This window comes from Rhipicephalus microplus, chromosome 5 (assembly GCF_043290135.1).
Source record: "Rhipicephalus microplus isolate Deutch F79 chromosome 5, USDA_Rmic, whole genome shotgun sequence".
NCBI lineage: Eukaryota > Metazoa > Arthropoda > Arachnida > Ixodida > Ixodidae > Rhipicephalus > Rhipicephalus microplus.
The window spans coordinates 207,892,329-207,912,440 of NC_134704.1; the positions used below are offsets into that span (position 1 = coordinate 207,892,329).

Here is a 20,112-nt window from a genome sequence, read left to right on the forward strand (position 1 = left end):
GCACATGGAGGTTATATTTGCACGATATGTTCATCACAGGTCGTGCACGCAAACGATATAGTGTCAATTCAACGTTATCTGTATTGTACACTTTCTGTGGGATGGATCCCTCTATGTGTACATGTTTGCAGAGGCTGTCATAGATCATGTTTCTTTACTAAGGTACACAACGTCGCACTATTGGAACTCTCTAAGGGACAATAAAAAAAAAAAAAAACACGCCAAGCATTGTGAATGCTGCCACCAGCACGATGCGAGAACGGTGAGAACATTAACGCAAACGAAATAGAGGTAGCTTAGTCTTGCATTTCGCTCGATACAATGTTAAAAAAAGAGCGCGGATAGATTTTGTTTGTATGTTTTCTTATATTTGTAAATCATCATACTTCAATTCAGGCAACAGATTGCACAAATTACTCATTTGAAGTGAAATGAACTTTATTTGGTCCTGGAGAACTGGTCAGACACCCTCCTAATAGGTGTCCGCCGCAGTTGCTGGCCGTGCCCACGCCGGGACTGGAAGACCGTGGCCCTCCGCCCGTTCGCAGGCCTCCTGGACTGTCAATGTCGAGTATTGGATTGAGAGTTCTGGGCTTTTAAGAGCCCTCTCCCAGTCTTCTTCTGTGCTGAACTTTGCGCTATGTAACGCCGAGCACTGCCAGAGCATGTGAGCGAGTGTGCAGTTATGTGCCTAACAACTAAGGCATCCTGAAGTTATGCCATCCGCAAAGTGGCTGAATGTGCTACAAGATGGGAATGAACCGGCCTGTAGCATCCGAAGTACCGACGACTGCGGCAGAGTGAGCTTAGAATGCGGAAGCGGGTACCTCCGCCTAGACAACTGATAATGGGACGTCACTTCATTAAAGGTGCCAAGTGGATATTTAAAGGGAACCCACCTCCGTACCGGCCCGGACTGCCGCGGCACGTGATTTCTCGCACACGGTTATGGGCAAGTTCGTTGGCGTTAGGAAGAGTCAGATGTACCTTTGAGCCCATGTGGGCCGGAAACCAGGTGATTGTGTGGTATCCTGCTACACCCCTGGAATTTAAAATAGCGGCAGCCTTCCCAGAGATTACCGCCAAGGCAAAGGCCTGCGTGGCAGCCCTGGAGTCAGTAAATATCTCTGGATGCAAAGGGTTTGTCATCGCCAAGGCTATCGCTACCTGCTCTGCTACAGAGACAGATGCTTTCCCCGTGGAAGCTGAGTTGACTATGTGACCGCGATGATCAAAGACCACAGCTGAAAAACGATTGGAGCGGCCATACTGCACCGCACCGGTGAAAGCTACATTGCCCGTGAACCTAGCCACGAAATCAAGGAGAGACTTGGCCCGTGCCTTTTGCCGGCCAACATTGTACTGTGGATGAACGTTACGCGGGAAGGGTGCCACCTCGTTCGTGCCCTACATTGTTTGTGATAAGAACATCTTCTGTTCCTCTCCTGAATAGGATGATATCCAAGCAACTGTAGGAGACGCTGCCCAGCTTTCGTGGAGGAGAGTCGTGCGACCTGAACTAGCGTTTGTGCCTCGGTCACCTCTATGAGGGTGTTGTGCATGCCCTGACTCATGAGCCTGTCCGTGCTGGTGCTCATAGGGAGGCCTAGTACCCTTTTGATGCTTTTACGTAACAAAGTGTCGCGTTTAGACCAATTTAGCGAGGATGCCACGTAGTCTCGAATAATTCTTGCAGTGTCACGTACTATTATGACGTACGCAGTACCATTCGTTGTTGTACACGTCACCTCCACCATGTAGGGGCGCGCGCCCGCGAGATGAAGGTCAAGCGGCGTTAAGTCTGACGTTTCACTTCTTTCCGGAGCTCGTAGTATTGCAAATCTGGCAGATGAAATTGTGAGCTCCCAGTGTGTACATTTTTTTTTGCTTCTTGAAATTCTCAAACCTGGTGAAGGGCCCTTCAAGGTATTCACAGACAGAATAGAACTTGACCCTGGGCGGTTAGACCAAGTTAATACGAGTCAAAATGACCCTTCCTACCTATAAGCACTCTGGATATTTGCTCCTGTGTTGCCCTTATTAGACATGCAGAGGAGAAAGAGACCCAGGATTCTGTTTATTCGATGGTGGACACATTAGCTCATCCTGCTTGGCTAGAAAAGGAGAGACTGCGTTCTGCAAACTCAGTGGGGAAAAAAATTGCATGGCTATGCTAGAGCATTGGTGCCCTTGTACCATCATAAACTAAAACATTTCTGTCTGCTTTACTGTCCTAGACACAGATCCCACACGTATTTCTTTGAGAATTTGAATTTTGTCAAAGTTTATTGTGCCTATATTTACGATTTTTGGGGCCTAAAGGAGTGTTTTGCCTACCTATTTTTGGTGCCTAAAACCTGTTTTTTATTGCCTGTAAATCCAGCCTCTAATAAAAAAAATCGCTGTGAACACGTTTCTGCAGTCTTCGAGATAATTTTAAACATAAATTGGAAGCACTCTTGAGCGTAATCCCACTTGAGAGCAAGCCCCATGGCATTGCAATGGTGGGTCAGTAAACCAGGTTGAGTCTTGATGCCTACCATTAGCGCAGCAAGGCCTAATGCACGTTTGACAACACTGAGTATGGAGGTACATTGGGCAGCCTCCCTTGGCAAGCACTCGCTCTGCAAGGCCTCAGTGCTGGCCCTGTTAGATATGCTGTCGCATGTGGCTTTGTAGCTTTGTCCGCATTGAAGGTGTATCACATGCTAGGTCAACACTTGCGTATTTTTTTTTCTTTTTGCCTTCAATCCTGTTGCACTCTCTGCTCGTTTTTTTTTCCTCTATGCTTCACATGCAAGCAATGGAACTGTAGCAAATGCACCAACTGAATAGCACTGCAGACTTGACTTTGTTCCACATTGAGGATACTTTTGCAATCTGCCACTGGCCTTGTCCATCCCTTCTACTACAGGGTTCACCAGCTATAGCCATTTCTGGCGGTCTGCAAGACCAAATAATTAATTCTCAACCGTGTGGTGTGCCATATTTGGCCCCGATGTTCACGTAAGCTTTGAATACTGATCAAGATGTTTTCTTAACATGTCTGAAAAGTGCAGCAGCCCCTCTTTTTCTGCATTCATTTGAAATCGAGATGAATCTTGTATAGTCGACCAATCAGGCGCCACCTGGCAGCAAGCTTTCTTGAGCCCTCCTGCTACCCCCTTGCGATTCAGGTGTAGTGAGGCTCCCAGTTTTCGAATACCCTAGGTCTCTCAAGAAGGCATGCCACCATTTTGAGAGGGCACACAGTATGACAAAATCACTATTTGCCTTGGTTGCATTCCTTTTCATGGATAATAAGAAAAATAATAATAAACAAACTGATCTCACAAAAAATATTAGTATGTCTATTACAATGAATAGATTTCACAATCTTCAAAAAAACATGTGGGCAAGAATAGAAGAAGTGTGCAAGCCTTGTTCGCAGTGCTAGCATCATTTGTGAGCTGGCATCAAGTGGTTCCCTTTGAAGACATTCGAAACCCAATATTATACTACTATATCAGTTTTTTTGCAAACGCACCCAGCGAAAGCTGCCTGCTAGGAAACTTCAAACTTTCCCTGTTCTTTCCATGCTTGTGCAAATGTGCGAGCGACAGCTAATGCACCCACCTAAACAAGCCTTGGAATGGAAACTGAAGTGAACAGTACATGGAGATGATTCTCTGCATCCCCACAGAGTGACAGCACTTGGAAGCATGCTGATGGTGCCATGCACATATGGTGTGTGCCCTCAAAGCATTAAAGCAAAGCACGCGGGGTGGTATAAAAGTTTCACTGTGCATTTGCATTGTCACTTCTTTAGGAAAATGATTTCTTGTTATGACTATTGTTTAAATAATACAGCTTTCAAATTGAATTTGGATGTGCGAGAATGGAGCTTTTTCTTCATTTGCAAACAATGTGTAGTACCTATAACACGAAAACGAGAAAGAAAGAATTAGTTTTTTGCATGTTTCACACACCTAGTATCATTCACAATTGAACTGCCACTCAACTGGGGAGGCTAGTAGCAGTCATGTTTTTTTCTTTTTTTATCAGAGCAAGGATAAGCAGCTGAAAGCTGATCATGTCTGTCAAATCATGGCAGTTGTGGTGAAATAAGAAAATATAAGTCGCCGGAAGCAAATTATAAATTTTTTTAATATAATGCAGTCACTGCAACCAGTAAACTTGTCTAAATTGAGAACATCAGTTTCAGTAGCTGCCTGTAGTGTGGCACTTTTTTTTGAATGGCTGGAAAGGGAGAAGCGCCAAAGTAGGGCTAGTTAGTTGTACATGGTTGACACTCATGACGCGCTAGAATTGAACACTAAAAGACACACTGTTGCCCAAGTAGAACACACACGAGCGCGCAAGAGAGCTATGTATTCACTCGGCCTATGGTGTACGTGCAGGAAACTGGAGCTTCCTTGGGGAATTAAGTGGCTTTCTCCTTCTGGGGATTATATTTGAGTAGAAATTAACATTGGGGGCCTTCTAGTGATGAAAGGAAATGTCATTTGTGTATTAAGAACGCCAACGTATCTAAGCTTTAGGCCTCAGTGTTCGACACTTGCAAGATGTTTATCAGAGCTGATGACCTTTCAGCCTCCTGCTGGTCAATGGGGGCACGGTGCTGAAGATCTGCGACTTTGGCACGGCTTGTGACGTGCAGACCCAGATGACTAACAACAAGGGCAGTGCTGCGTGGATGGCACCCGAGGTGTTTGAGAGTAAGTGGCTTCACTCACTTCAGAGCGGCTGCAGTATGCCCTGCTGGGAATGGGCCATGCACAGCATACACATACACGGAAGATCATTCTGCAGCAGGCTTCTTCTAGTGGGGCGCCATTGGGAAGTATGGTTTCTCAGGAGACATTCTGTAGATGCCGCGAACAAGAACATTTCAGGACCGAGTGTCGCCTGCACTATAGAAGTGCACTCCATAAGGAGGGAATACTTGCTCTTCACTGCATCATAGCCACACGCAGAGTACGGTGTGTGCAGTGAAGCGTACTTCCTGCGGCCGTTAGTTATTAGAAAAAGGAATGCTTCAAGACGTCATCCATATCGATACACATCTTTCTGCGGAAACTGCCGTCAATTAACACTGCAGTAGGGGCTTATTTAAATATACTGTATGCATGCATGTGGATGAATGCATTTTTAGTGTGTTTTTTTTTATGCTGCAAAAATCCAGAAGTGTATGCGAAGGCACTGAAGAATACCAGATGGCTCTGTTAAGCATAGTTATGTGATTCAGGCTTTCTTGGCTTGTAGTGTTGCATGTCAGTATTGCAATGAATAAACTGTGGAACACGTTGCCAAGTTTTGTGGCGAGTGTGGGGATTTGAAAGGCTTTTTGCACCTTGACTTGTTAAGCCTCTGTATTGGAGGCCTTTCAGCATACCATGGTCTTCTCTTGTTATGCAGGCTCCACATACACAGAGAAGTGTGACATCTTCAGCTGGGGCATCATTCTGTGGGAAGTGCTGACAAGACGCAAGCCCTTTGAAGACTGCGGCCCACCAGCCTTCTGCATTATGTGGGCTGTCCACCAAGGTACGTAGCCTTTATTAGCCAGCATTATACTTCTCAGGACACACTGAATTGGCGACACTGTACAGGTATGTAGTTCAACCTTGTAGTATTCTCTTCGCAGTTTTTGTTAATTATTTTGCTAACTGATGTACTCAGGGGTCAGCCCATAGCCAGGCCTCAGGGAGAACACAAGCAGAGGAATTGGAGCTGATAACAGAAACATTTAGTTACAGTATTTACATTGCTGCCGTTAGCATGTTACATGATGGAGGGACCTGTTTGCTACAAGATGATGATAGCTTCTCTGGAGCATCTCAATGCTCGCGTTTCAAGCCCTGGTCTTGCCAAAATTTCCTGCAGGGGAAAACAGTAAAGTCCAGGACAGTCCAATCAAGATGTCCTCTTCATCTCTGCTATGAAAATGTACAGGTCACATGCCGCCTTTGTCCCAATTCAGGAAAGAGAGAAAAGGCACACCCAGTTTGCCCAATTGGGAGGGAGTGGAACACACTAGACACAGTACGTCACGGTATAACATAGTTTATATAACGAAATTGACAAAATCTGATAAAAATTTGTTTTAAAGAGGATTTTGTTATATGCAGCTTCGGTACCAAAATTTGAAATATAAGCACACAAATTAAACAAAAGGGGAACTGAAGGCAGAGCTCACTCAAAACACTTACTTAGCGGTAAGAAATCGTGTTATTATTGGGATAGCAATCATGTGGACACTCTCAACAGGTTCTTTCCATCGCCGCCATGTTTCATAAGAAGTCCGAATTGAGAACATGTCCTCGCGCATCGTAACTTTTAAGAGCTGGGTAAAAGCACGCCAGCACTGCTGAAGCAGAGATCAAATGAGCCAGCCCAACTCTAGCGCCTGAAGGGCGCATACAGTACACTCCCCACGTGTTAGAAGTGCTGTCGAGTGCTCATATAGAAAGCAAGCCACCCGTCTTTAACAAACATGATAAACTTGGGGTGGTGTTGCTCGAGTAACAACCTGGAACTTTGAGTTTAAGAGCGTGGTCGCGATCGCTGGCATGCGTGCTATTCTGGCAAGCGTGCTATTCTGGCAAGCGTGCTATTCTGGCAAGCATTAGTCCACCCTCAACGCAAAAAGACTGTGTGAAAAGAGCACTTCTCTCTGGAGTGGTCGTACTTGCTTACACCAGCATTTTGTAGGAGTGTGCAATATCGGATCCAAAAGAGTTGGCTGCCCGCTTTACCTCATATAACATTACAATTTGTTGCTGTTGCATTGCATTCAACAGACCGTCCTATTCTTGCGAAAGATAATCGGCTAGTCACGAAGGCTACAGTCCCGTGAATTTGTGACGCGGTGCAAGACAGCGAAGCGGGTGATGAGTACGCCTCCGAGGATCCCTCGTTGTCAACATGGTCTCGGAGAGTTTTCATCAGAGGCTAATCTGACATCTCCTCAATAGTGACGATATTGTTTCCCTCATTAAAGAAGAATAATAATAATAAAGAAAAAAAAGCTGAATGTCGTCGGTGCCACTTCATGCATGCCAAGTGAAGCATGCATGAACGCACAGCGTCAAAAACGAAGAGTGAAGGACACGGATATGACGGAAAACTATTCAGTGAAGAGCTTCCATATGAAGCACAACTTCACATTTGTGACGCTTATAATGAAAAGCACGGAACTGCCAACTTCTTGTTTTGAAGGAAGGGCACCGTGCCGTGTGCGGTGCTGCCGCTTCGTCAGCGGTGGGGCAACCACGGAAGATGCATGCTCGTGCCAAAATGACAAAATCTGTAACGAAATTCCTGGGTCGCTAATGTCGAAAATTCATTATATCAAGGATTTCTCCTGTTACTTTGTTACATGGAGGTCGCAAATACATGTGCTTCTATGGAGTAACAGCGGGGAATGGAAAAACTTGGTTGTAACGAGGAATTCGTTATGTGAAGGTTTTTTATAAGCAGGTTTAACTGTACATTGACCTGTTGGAGGTGTCGCACATACAAACCAGCCATGTAGTCAGGTGCAGTGATGACTCCTAAATAGTGATGCTGGCACAGTTGAAGGTTAGTCACCAAGTGAAAAACAACGCCTGGAGGGCACCAGAAAGTACGGGAAACATGCCTGAAGATTACTCTCAAGGACTTGGCTAATTATTCGGTGTGTCTCGTATCACTTTGAACAAAGCTAGCAGCTTCGGCTGCAAACATCTTTCTCTAGGCCATAGAACTGCCTAAATCAGTTGGGTCTATGCAAAAGGGTTTGGCGAGGTGGTGCCGGCAGCCCTGAAGGGTGCAAGGGTTCAGAGCACGACTGTCGTGTTGTCATATAAGACAATTTATGTGTTTAAACTATTCATGCAATTTGTATGCTTACAAAAAAGGGCCCTTGTGATGTTCTTGGACCAATCGTATTTTCCGCTCATTTGCAAATCAGCAAAAGTCATCTTGTTCTTAGCATGAAAGTTAGCGCAGGTGAGCTTACGTTGATTTCTTGAAATATTATGCACCCATGTTACAGCACAAAGAGAGCAAAAACAGACAGCTGAGTCGGCGAACAGGAATCAAAGTGCTGTCATCTATTTTTTTTATACTCTGTTGCACTGTACCAGTTCCAGAATAGCAAAGCAACCTACCCAATCCTTAAAAGAACACTATAGGCGACTACTATTAAGTCAGTGTTGATTGTTGAATTAGAGGTCCAGAAACTTCATAGTGTTTCTTTTGTGCCAAAGAAGCGCTGACTTTGAAATAAAGTCACGTTTTAGTGGTCCGCATCGGGTTAGCGTACTTCGAATTGCCCGCCACAAGGAGAACGTCTCGCGGGACTGTTGCCGTGCACGTTGGGCGACATTACTGCTTGGTCGTCGACACCAATAGCAGCACAGCAAAAGTAGCGGGAGCCACAGCAGCAACAACAGTCATTGAACAATTTCTCGTCATAGCCTCCATGATGGCAAATGTGCTTGGTTCAACTGTGCCCCACTTGATCACTCGACCTGTTCAGTTCAACCAAGCGAAAACCGGCAGTTATTTTTTTCCATGAATGAAACAGAAACGAACAAGCAGCATTTTATTACCTCTCTTGATGCGCTGAAGGCTCTTTATTTAGTGCAGTTAGATCGATTATTAGTGATCAATTGTAGGCGGTATGTCTGACATCACTGGAATCATTTTGAGAATGTCCTAGTCGTGGTGTATGTGTTCTCGTGCATTTACTTTAATTTCTAACTAAGAAGGGCACTGCTGCTGATAATATTGTCGTTTTAGACATCATACATTGAGCTTTCACTCTGATGTAAATTGTTATTTGCCTTTAGTGCCGCTTTAATGTTCGGAAAAATGTTCGAAAAGCTGGGTGAGTTCATGATTAACAATATGTTGTCCGACCTGACACAATAAAGTATAACAAAAACTACACAGACATTTCACCACTTATGCGGGAAGTCCCGTCTATGCGAGAATCCAGTCTCCATCACCATAGCCAACTTGGGGATGGAGTATGTCGAAGCATGTGCCCTGGAGACCCAACCTTTTCACATAAAACTGTACCATAGATACGTTGTGGACATTTTCATCATCCTGAAGAGGGCAAATTTGGTTGCTTTCTATGAGGCACTGAACAGTGTACACACTGCCATTAGTTTACTTTGGAAGTACAGAAGCACAATGCCTTGCCTTTTTTAGATATACAGTAAATTTCCGTTAAGACAAATTCTTGCCTAAACGAACAACATGAGAGTGTTTGTTTGGTTTCCCATACACTCAATGCAAAAAAAATCTGCTTAAGATGAGCCGTGTAACAGGCCTCTTCTGTTCACAGCTCAGGAAAAGTTACTGGATGCAAAAAGAAAAAAGAAAAATATTTGAACCTCGAAGAAAAGCTTGCAGACTTTTATGAGCAACTTGACATATATTGACTTTGTCAAGGTAGCGGTATGCTGTGGGAGCATATCTAATAGTGATAGCAAAGCCTTTAGGAAGGTCAACGGTCAGAAGAGTAAATTTTTTATTATTTGAAGGAAAATTGGGGTTGTCTTTCCCTTTTTATCTTCCTCTAATCGGCAAAGTAGGGTCGTGCTACAGTTTCATTGTTCAAATGTGATAGTAGAAATTTATTCATGAGCATACTTATTAACTTGCAGAATCAAGTACTTGTTAGATTAGTCTAGGTACTCAACTTGAAAGCATAGTTTTTATCAAGCTGAGCCAAATAAATGCTTTTTGTTGTTCCTTTCCTCCCCATTGTAAGTATACTTCATTCAGTCTTTTCAAGCAACATATTTAGGTGTACTTCGCATGTTAGCATTTGGTTTTTGTGGGCACTCCTGATAAGACAGAACTCCTGATAAGAGGAACAAATGACCGTGGTCCCTTCAAGTTCGTCTTAAAGGGAGTCTACTGTACTTGTTTGTTGGGCTTGTAATGGTGCGGCGCAAACAGCAGTGTACCGGAAGCAATACGATGCCAAAGGTTTTTTGTCATTCCACTCGCATCACCCGACCGAGCACAAGCGGTCTGTTGTGAGGACTTTCTTGTCCTGTTACGATGCTCTTCGTTCTGATCAGCACTTGCAGGGGGGAAAATGAGTTAGCTATACTTCGGATAACATTTTAATTTAGTGCTGTCGCATTCATTGCTTCACCCTCGGGGTGAAAGTGATTTTTTTCCAACTTGACTACATCGTCCAGGAAAAGAAGACAGGATGGAGATAACGGTGTTCAAAAAAAGTGGGGGTAGTGTCCGTTTTCTGGAACAACCTAGCAAAAGACAGGTGCACAGGTTTGCTCATTCAGCGCATACACGAAAATATTGTTCATTTCACTGTTCTGCTCTGTTATACGGCGGTTATTGACTCAGTGGTTGACGCTCTCATGTCAGGTAAAAAAAAATGGGCGGCTGTACATAGCTAAAAAAGTAACGGTTTTAATACAAGGGCGAAGTAATGATTGCAATTGCAACAAATTGTAATGACATATGAAGTGAGGCTGGCAGTTGGCTATCGAATACAATGTCGCATAACTCCACAAAACGCTGGCATAAAAAACTACTGCCACACCAGGGAGAGCAACTTTTTGCAGTCTTTTCGCGATGAGAGTGCAGCTTGTAGAAGTGTATGCAAGCCACCCACTGATGGCTGCCAAGCTAGCGCGCATGCCACCAATCATGACTACACCCTTGGAAGCAAGTTTTATAGTTGCTGGTTCAGCAACATCACTCTACCCTCGTGTATTTTCACGCTTGTTCAAGATTGGGGAGCGGAGATTTCTTCTGTGCTTAAGCCTCTATGGCAAGACTCCCGAGTGGGGTCACGCCGGGTTTTCACATGTGCCCTTCAAGCGACGGAAATGGGCTTGCTCATTTGATTTCTGCTTGAGTCGGGTTCGATCGCCTCCTCCGCTCGCACACTTTTTTACCCGTGGCTAGAACATACAATGCGCAAGCGTACATGTGGACATTATGCAGGACATGGCGGCTATGGTGAAATCTCGTCCAGAGCATTCATATAACAGCTATCACAACAATATCACAACAATTCAGCTTCTTTCCGAAAAATGCATCGTCGGACAAACACTGTTTGACAGGTGCTGTGGAATGGGGCTACACCTGCTTTCTTCTGACTGCTCTAAACTTGCTCAAAAGGTCCTTTCTAGCTGCTCTAAGCCTGCTACAAAAGGAACTTTTGACTGCTCTCGGGGAAATATCTGGGCTCATGAAATTTCCATCAAAGATGAACTGCTGCTAACATGATTCTGAATTTGCAACGACGAGTGATGGTTTACTTTTTAATGATAGTTTATTATGGTTGCCTGTGCTCAGAGCCTCAAACAGTGGTGATAGTAAAGTGTCTCTTTGTCCCGCAGGAAAGAGGCCTCCCCTAATACGTGGCTGTCCTACTGTTCTGGAGGAACTGATGGTTAGGTAAGCAGTGGTCCCATTTACCATCTTGCTAAGTATGTAAATTGTAAAGCTAAGTGCAACATGGTTTGGTGGTGCTTTATGTATGAGAAATGCCGCTAATAACACAGCTTACCTGACTCCTGTGACAGTGCAGCTTGCTGTTGTGGAGCTAAAAACTGTGTTTCTGAACTAGGTTCAGAAACACAGTTTCCTGCATTCTGTTCAGCGCTGTTCCTGCATTCAGTTCTGAACTAGGTTGTCACAAAGGGTCTTATTATTTAACAGTGAAGCTCTTTAAGCCGGCCATATAAACATTGGTGTGTGTACAGAAAACCCTTTGGAGCACCTTGTGTTGCCTAGCAATAACAAAGCCCCACAGCTAGTTGTCCCATCAGACGGTCGCACGACTCCACCTGCAGACCTCGACACTGCACGCAGCCGCTCTTCATCGAACGTCTCGGTGTGATCAGTCGTGCCAGACATGAGTATGCTACCAGTAAAAAGTAACAATTTCACAGTTACAGTTACCCAAGTAAAAAAAGTAACTGTGTTAGAGCTACAGTTACGAGTTTCGTAAAGTAACCTGTCGTAGTTACCGTAACAAAGTAACATAATTACTTTTTCATTAGCGTGTGAAGTAATGTATTACATACCAAATGATCGAATTAATTTAATATATACTTACGAAAAGGTTCGGGAAGTTTGTAACGAGTGAAGTCATTGTTCATTTTTAATTTTTTGTTAATTTTTTTTTACCCTCAGGGTTTTCACATTACAGAGGGAAGGGGCATGTTACATGCCAAAAAATGGTAAACAACAGTCGATAAATATATACAAGAACGGAATTTCAATAATTGGCAGAATAATACAGAAATACGTTATATGTAAACTACGTCAACAAAAACAACGCAGCAGTAGCGATAATACAGGTAGCACATGTTCAAGAACCAAGCAAAGAACAACAAACAATTCAAAAAAAAAAGACATGACAAATATATATATTTTAATATATCACGAAGCAGATATCAAGCAGTGCCAAACAAGTTTTGTAAAAAAAACATTAAAACATGATGTGTCGGTGATTGAGGTAGCTGATCGCGGGAGTAGACTCCATTGAGATGTAGTGCTTGGAATGAAAGCGTGCAAATGGGTTATGGTTCTGCAATGAGGAACATGAACTTTTGTGAATGATCGATTCTGGGTGATATGAATGAGAGGGGTTTAACAAAATGTTCGCGAAGGCTATCGTTATGATAATAAAGCTTATGAAAGAGAGTCCCTGTAGGGGCGTCTGTGTAAGAAGGCGTTTGGTGTGTAGCGACAACACGGACCTGAGCTAACGGGGGGGGGGGGGGGGGGGGGGGGGGTCTTGACTCCCTCCCACGCTTAGCTGTGCGTGGCTTTGCCGTGTCTGGGGAAAAAGGGATCCTGGGGGTTGAGCCGACGCCAGGTGATTGGACCTTTAAGGCCCCCCGACAAAGGCAACACACCCCTTTGGCCCCGGCTTCACGTAGACGGCACCCCTGAGCTGACCCACCCAGGGGAAATCGGCAGTCGCCTTTTCCTGTCTCTCTCTCCCTCCTGATCTTCGTCTTTTTCCTCTTCCAATCTTTCCTGTCATCTCCTCACTTCTGGTTACTTCCATCTTCCAGGCAGCAAGGGTTAACCTTGTGTATGTGGCCTCTCTTGGTCACATATTATTGGGTTATAGTGGCTTTGTACAGCTGGCGCTGGCATGCCTTGTGCTGCCGCGTCCCCATGTTAGGCTCGATGGTGGGCGGCTGGCGTGGCTGCCGAATTTATATATACTTTATGGCCTCTTTTTCATTTCCGAAACTGTCTGATCGCCCTCCTCCTAAGAGGGGGCGCACCGAAGCAACACGGAATGTATTTATAAAGCCGAAAAAATTTTTCCCGCACTTCCATGTGATCCACTGTGAAACACAAGAAAAGAACGCAAGAACCATTTCTCCATTTGCTGTTTCTAAACCCCTCACCAATACATAGGTCCAGGATATCAGGCTACACGTATGGCTAGCGGGGACCTTCTTCTTGAAGTCCAAACCAAGACCCAGTATGAAAACCTGACAAAACTCACCTCTTTTGGAACAACGCCCGTATCTATCACACCACACCGCTCCCTGAACAGTTCCCGAGGCGTAGTGTCTGATCAAGACCTAATTAACCTGACAGAGAGTGAGCTACTTGAGGGCTGGAACGAACAGCATGTAACGCATGTACAGAGAATTAAGGTTAGGTGCGATAACAAAGAAACCTCTACAAAGCACCTCATTCTTACATTTTGCACAAGCACACTTCCAGAATATATTGAAACAGGCTACATGAAGTTAAAGGTCCGACCCTACATCCCCAACCCCTGACGTTGTTTTAAGTGCCAACGATTCGGTCAGGGTTCTCAGAGCGGCCACGGCCGTCAAACCTGTGCAAAGTGTAGTTCGCACGAACATGCCACAGACAATTGTGAAGAAACCACTACACACTGCACGAACTGCGATAGTGGACACCTCGCTTACTCTCGCACATGCCCTACATGGAAACATCAAAAAGAAGTACTCACACTGAAAGTAAATGAAAACATCTCGTTTAGGGAGGCGCGCAAGCGTCTGCTAATGCAGGGACCTTCGTTCGCGGAGGTGGCACGAAAGGGGGCAGTGCCACCAAAATCCACGGCGCCCGCACGTACCACACAAAGTGGACGAGCGGCAGCGCCATTCACCCCCTCAGCGGAAGTAGCACAGGCTCTTCCTCCACCAAAAGGCTTGCAGGCCTCCGGACATAAGGCCCCAGGGCCTTCTGTCTCCACAGATAGCCCTAAGACCTCCGTGCCTTCACGCGTGAACCGCGAGCGGGCATCCAGCACCTCGTCCGAGGTGATGGACACAACAGCAAGTCCAACGGTGTCTTCGGCACCGAAAGACAGGCGCGGCTCTTTGGAGCACGCCAGAAAATAAAAAACCATCATTATGGGGCCTGACAAGGCTTCTTTACTTGACGCAATACTTCTTTAGTACACACAGCACTCATTTACAATCAAAATGAATACACAAATAATACAATGGAACGCCAGAGGGCTGCTTAGAAACCTCGACGATATTCAGGAACTCTTACACAAACATTCCCCAAAAGTGCTGTGTGTACAAGAGACACACTTAAATTCCAAAAACACCATTTTTCTACGTCATTATGTAATATTCAGAAAGGACCGCAATGACGCTGTAGCGTCATCTGGTGATGTGGCCATTATAGTTGACCAGGCCGTAGCATGTACACATCTACCGCTACAAACATCCCTTGAGGCAGTGGCTGTGTGTGAACACTGAGTGTCGGTCGGAATGCGCGAAAGGAGCAGAACAGGGCATGGAAGTTGCTTTGGAATTCACCGACAGCCAAAAATCTTGACAGCTTTAAGAAAATAATGTCTCAAGGCAGGAGAACGCGTCGGCAGGCCAGAAGAGAAAGCTGGCACAAGTTTTTATCAGGGATAAATTCATATACACAAGAGGCTAAAGTCTGGAACATGGTTGGTAGGGTAGCAGGAAGACAAGCACACTCACTCCCACTCGTAAACACGCAGGGTGACAGCCCGGAAGATCAGGCGAACTTCCTCGGTGCACACTACGAGCAAGTGTCTAGCTCGTCACACTATACTGAAGCTTTCCAAAGATACAAAGAAAAGATAGAAAAGCAGAAACTGGAATAGAAGTGCACAAATTACGAGACATATAACCAACCTTTCAACTTAGCTGAGCTACAAACATCACTAAACTCCTGCAGTAATTCTGCCCCAGGCTACGACCGTGTCACGTATGAAATGTTGAAAAACCTGCCGCTCAGAACGCGAAAAACATTACTTTCCCTATACAATGATATCTGGTTTTCTGGTACCATCCCTGCTTCCTGGAAAGAGGCCATTGTTATCCCTATTTTGAAACAAGGCAAGGACCCTTCCTCAGTTTCGAGTTATAGGCCCATTCCACTTACAAGCTGCCTTTGTAAACTTGTTGAGAAGATGATAAATGCCGACTTTTACATTTTCACGAAACACACAATCTGCTCGACCGATTCCAGTGCGGATTTCGAAAGGGTAGATCCACCACTGACCATCTGGTGGGCATCGAGGGAGAGATTCGAGACGCTTTCGTCCACAAACAATACTTCCTCTCTGTGTTTCTCGATATCGAGAAGGCATACGACACATCATGGCGTCTTGGCATATTAAGAGACCTGTCTCACTTGGGTGTGCGCGGTAGAATGCTTTCCATAATCGAGAGTTACTTGTCCAATCGGACATTCCGTGTTCGTGCGGGCAGTATTCTCTCCCAAACATTTGTCCAAGAAACGGGAGTACCGCAAGGTGGTGTACTTAGTTGTACACTTTTTATTATCAAAATGAATTCCTTTCACCTGTCCATCTCCCGCAACATGTTTTATTGCACATATGTCGATGACGTCCAGCTTGGCTTTAAGTCATGCAACCTGGCAATGTGTGAGCGGCAGGTTCAGTTAGGTTTAAACAAGGTCTCCAATGGGCAGAGGGAAACGGATTCCGACTGAACCCACAAAAAAGCACGTGTGTCTTGTTCTCCCGAAAGAGAGGCATGCACTCAAAACCCGACATTGAACTGAACGGCCAACGCCTGTCTGTTGATGCAGAACATAAATTTCTAGGCTTAATCTTGGACAACAAGTTGACCTTCGTACTGCACATCAAGTATTTAAAAATAAAATGTTTAAAAGCCATGAATGTTTTAAATGTGTTGTCACGTACTACGTGGGGTAGTGACAGGCAATGTCTCATGAATCTGTATAGAAGCCTCATTCGCACCCGCTTAGATTATGGGGCCGTTGTTTATCAGTCTGCGACTCAAAGCGCTTTGAAGATGGTGGACCCCGTGCACCATTTGGGCATCCGGCTTTCTACGGGTGCTTTTCGCACCAGCCCCGTATAAAGCCTTTACGTTGAGTCAAATGAGTGGTCGCTTCATATGCAGAGAACATGTCCTTTGTATATTTCGTTAAGGTGAAAGCAGACAAGAAGCACCCCGCATACTCTACTATTAACGATTTGTCGAGCTCCATTCTGTTTCAAAACAGGCCTTTGATGAGGCGGCCCTTCTCAATTCGCCTGAAGGGTCTAGCAGAGGAAACTGGAGTGTCACTTGAACACAGTTTAATGGCTCCTGTAGCATACCCGCCACCGTTGCAGTGGCAGACTATAGACTGCGATGTGTCTTTCCTAGAAGTTACAAAACATGCCCCTATTGCCCATATCCGAACATACTTCCTGGAACTTCAACACCAATACACACGTCCTGAGTTCTTTACAGATGCCTCCAAGTCTAACTCCTCTGTGTCCTACGCTGCTGTCGGCCCATCCTTTTCGGATGCTGGCCCTCTACATCCAGGCACAAGTATCTTCACAGCGGAAGCTTACATGATACTTGTGGCGGCTAAACACATCAAACAATTACAAATACAAAAATCAGTAATTTATACGAACTCCCTCAGTGTTGTAACGGCTCTGCAAAACCTTAAAAAACAAAAAAAACCTGTCCTCGTCTCACTTTACTCCATTTTATGCACACTCTACACACTCAAACAACATGTGGTAGTGTGCTGGGTGCCAGGGCACCGTGAGATCCAAGGCAACGTGATGGCGGATCAGCTTGCTGCATCCTTCCACGAAAGCACTGCCACTACACCCATATCAATCCCGGCCTTTGATCTGAAGCCGTCTCTCAAACGAATGCTAAGGGACTACTGGCAGGGCAAGTGGGATAGACACACACAAAACAAACTACACATTATTAAGCCACACCTTAGTTATTAGTCGCTAGTATCGAGATCACGTCATACAGAGGTAATACTAATGAGGCTCAGGATAGGACACACATACACGACACACACATATTTTTTATTTATTTATTTATTTACAAATACTGCTGGCCAGAGGCCAAAGCAGGAGGGGCAAGATAATACAGTTGTCATACACATTTCAAAACAACATCAACAATAAAGAGAGTAAAAAGTGGAAAGCGTGACATATTTATACAAAAGCAACAAAAGGAAAGAGTGGGGAGGGAAAATAGTTGGAATAGTTAGAAAAACAACTTCAAAATTCAGCTTAAATAAGATCGGGAGAGTGTAAACTGCTTGCAGGCAAATCGTTCCACTCTTCAATGGTACGAGGAAAGAAGGAAAATTTGATATCTTTTGTCCGGTGGCGATCCACCATTGTGTGACAGATCTGGTGAAGCACAAACAGTTCTTCACATTTTAATTCAGTGCAAACAGTTAGGAACTCCAAGAAAACAACACTTTCCATTACCCTACCGACAACATATACCTTTACACCCTGCAATGTTCGTCGGTAGGAAACCACTTTTTAGTCATAAATCATTGTTAGCGTTTTTAAAAGAAATTCGTAGTTTTCATATCATATACCCGGGCATTCCGTAGCACGACCTGTCCAGAGAGGTTTTCGCTGCGGTGGCTAGACAACAAAGCACTTGCCTCACGGTCCTTGGACGCAAGGGTGTGAACGAGTGAGGCACTTGTGCTAATGCCATACATGTCCATCATAGTTTTTTATTATCACCAACTTTTGTCATCTGTTCACACCACACACACCTTTCACGGCATGGTCATGATTTCATTACTTGTATGTTTTTACCTGCCTTACCTCGAGGAATTTTATGGCCCTTATACAGTCGCTTATCACAATCATTGTCCATATCTTAATAAGATGAACTGGCGCTCTTTGGCCGTGAAATGGCCCTTGTGCCACAAAACATCAAACATCATCATCATCATTATGAAAGAGAGAGTGAGTCGGGCTATTTTACGCCGAATGGCGAGTTCAGGAAGGTTGAGCTGAGATTTCATTAGTAACACTGGCCGTGTGGGTATAATTGGACAAGATAAAGCGAACTGAACGATTCTGGACTGCTTCCAGTTAGTTCATGCATTAGTGTAGGGCCACCAGAATCCCAGATGGATGATGCGTATTCAAGGGATGGACGAATGTAGATACTGTAAAGAAGCTTCTTAAGGGTTGAAGATGCCATGTAGAAGTTTATGTGAAAATACCCAAGGTGACGGTTAGCTTTGGCAATGATGTACTTCAGATGATGGTTCCATGTCAGGTTATTTCAAATATAAACACCTAGATATTTGTAAGATGAAAGAGCCTCAAGGTAGGTATCGTTAAGATGATACTGTGGACAAACAACTGAAGTGCGGCACACATTGCTTTGCGTTTTGAAATGTTCAGGTTCATGTTCAATAGTTGACACCAGGTAAATATGTTATTTAGATCCGTCTGAAGTGAGCTAACGCCGTTTTCGTTACTCATTTTTCAATAAATTATGCAGTCATCGGCAAATAGGCATACCTTTGATGAGACGTTAGTTGGCAGGTTATTCATGAAAATTAAGAACAGCAAGGGTCCCAACACAGAGCCTTGGGTGACACTAGAAAGCACCAGTTGGACAGGGGAGCAAACATTGTTAGCAAAAACAAATTGTGTTCGGTTAGAAAGAAATTCTCGAATCCAGTTAAGCACGTTGGGATCTATATTTAATTGTTTCAGCTTAAGAAGTAGTAGCTCATGACTAACCTTGTCAAACAATTTCGAATAATCTAAAAACATGCAGTCAATGGTAAATCCAGAGTCAAGTAGGACATGCAGGTCGTTAGTAAATACTAAGAGCTCCGTTTCACGGGAGAAGTTTTTACAGAAGCCATGCTGGGAGGGTGCGAAAAACTGGTTAGACTCGAGAAAGTTAACAAAATGTGTGAAAATGATATGCTCAAGTATTTTGCACGAGACAGATGCGAGTGATATCGGACGGAAATTTAATGGATTGTGTGTTACCCCTGATTTGTGAACTGGTACTATCTTGCCAAACAGCCAGTCCTTCGGAAGGCTAGAGTGCTGCAAGGACTGGGAAAAAAAATACATGACAGGATAATAGAGCAGTATTCAATAATGTTTTTCAGTAATTTAGTATTGATTCCGTCAACTCCACATGATGACGAGTTTTTAAGTTTTTTAATGACCGCACGAATACCTTCGGAGGTAACTAAAATAGCGTCCATGGGAAGGTAATGGGGTGACGGCAAAGTGATTTGGTTGTTGATGGTCACCTGGTGTGAGAAAGCTTTTACGAATGTGTCGTTTAGTATAGATGCGCATTCTACGTCGGGCACGGGATGCCCATCAGTCGTCAGCAAGGTTATAGCGCGATTCTCGCTGCCACGCACGAAATTTCAAAACTGTCTAGGATTATTTTTCAGCATAGTTAGTAGGCTTCAGCATAGTTGGTAGAGTTCACCATAGAGGGCCATTTCTTATGTTCTTTAAAGAGTAATAAACCCTCTTCAGAGCGATTTGTGTCCACTGAGCATAGTATGAACTCATTGAACACGTGTTCGCGAAACCCAAAGACCACACACCAGTGTGGGATCATCTGCAAGTACAATGCGGGGTTTGCAAAGCGATTTAGTTACATCAGTAACATGGCCAGGAAAGGAGCAGGAGAGCACAAGGTGCTGAAGTCAACTATGCAACATATTCTTTGATGGAGCTTGTCGAACATAGTTGGATAGCGCATAGCTTCGACCTAAACAATGCAACAGCGCTGCCTCTGGGCAACGCTTGCAAAGGATAGA

The 20,112-nt window shown here is 44.5% G+C and overlaps 1 protein-coding gene across 6 annotated transcripts in view; it reads left to right on the forward strand.

Moving 5' to 3' along the window:
• Positions 1-20,112, forward strand: part of Takl2 (Tak1-like 2) — a 387,007-nt gene that overhangs the window by 151,791 nt on the left and 215,104 nt on the right. For all 6 annotated transcript variants that reach the window (XR_012895575.1, XM_075896427.1, XM_075896428.1 and 3 more), the window contains 3 exons: positions 4,594-4,718; positions 5,419-5,547; positions 11,382-11,439. Coding sequence is in view for 5 of the 6 variants with exons in the window: in XM_075896427.1 (XP_075752542.1) it covers positions 4,594-4,718; positions 5,419-5,547; positions 11,382-11,439 (312 nt within the window). In the remaining variant the exon portion in view is untranslated. The remainder of the gene's footprint in view (positions 1-4,593; positions 4,719-5,418; positions 5,548-11,381; positions 11,440-20,112) is intronic.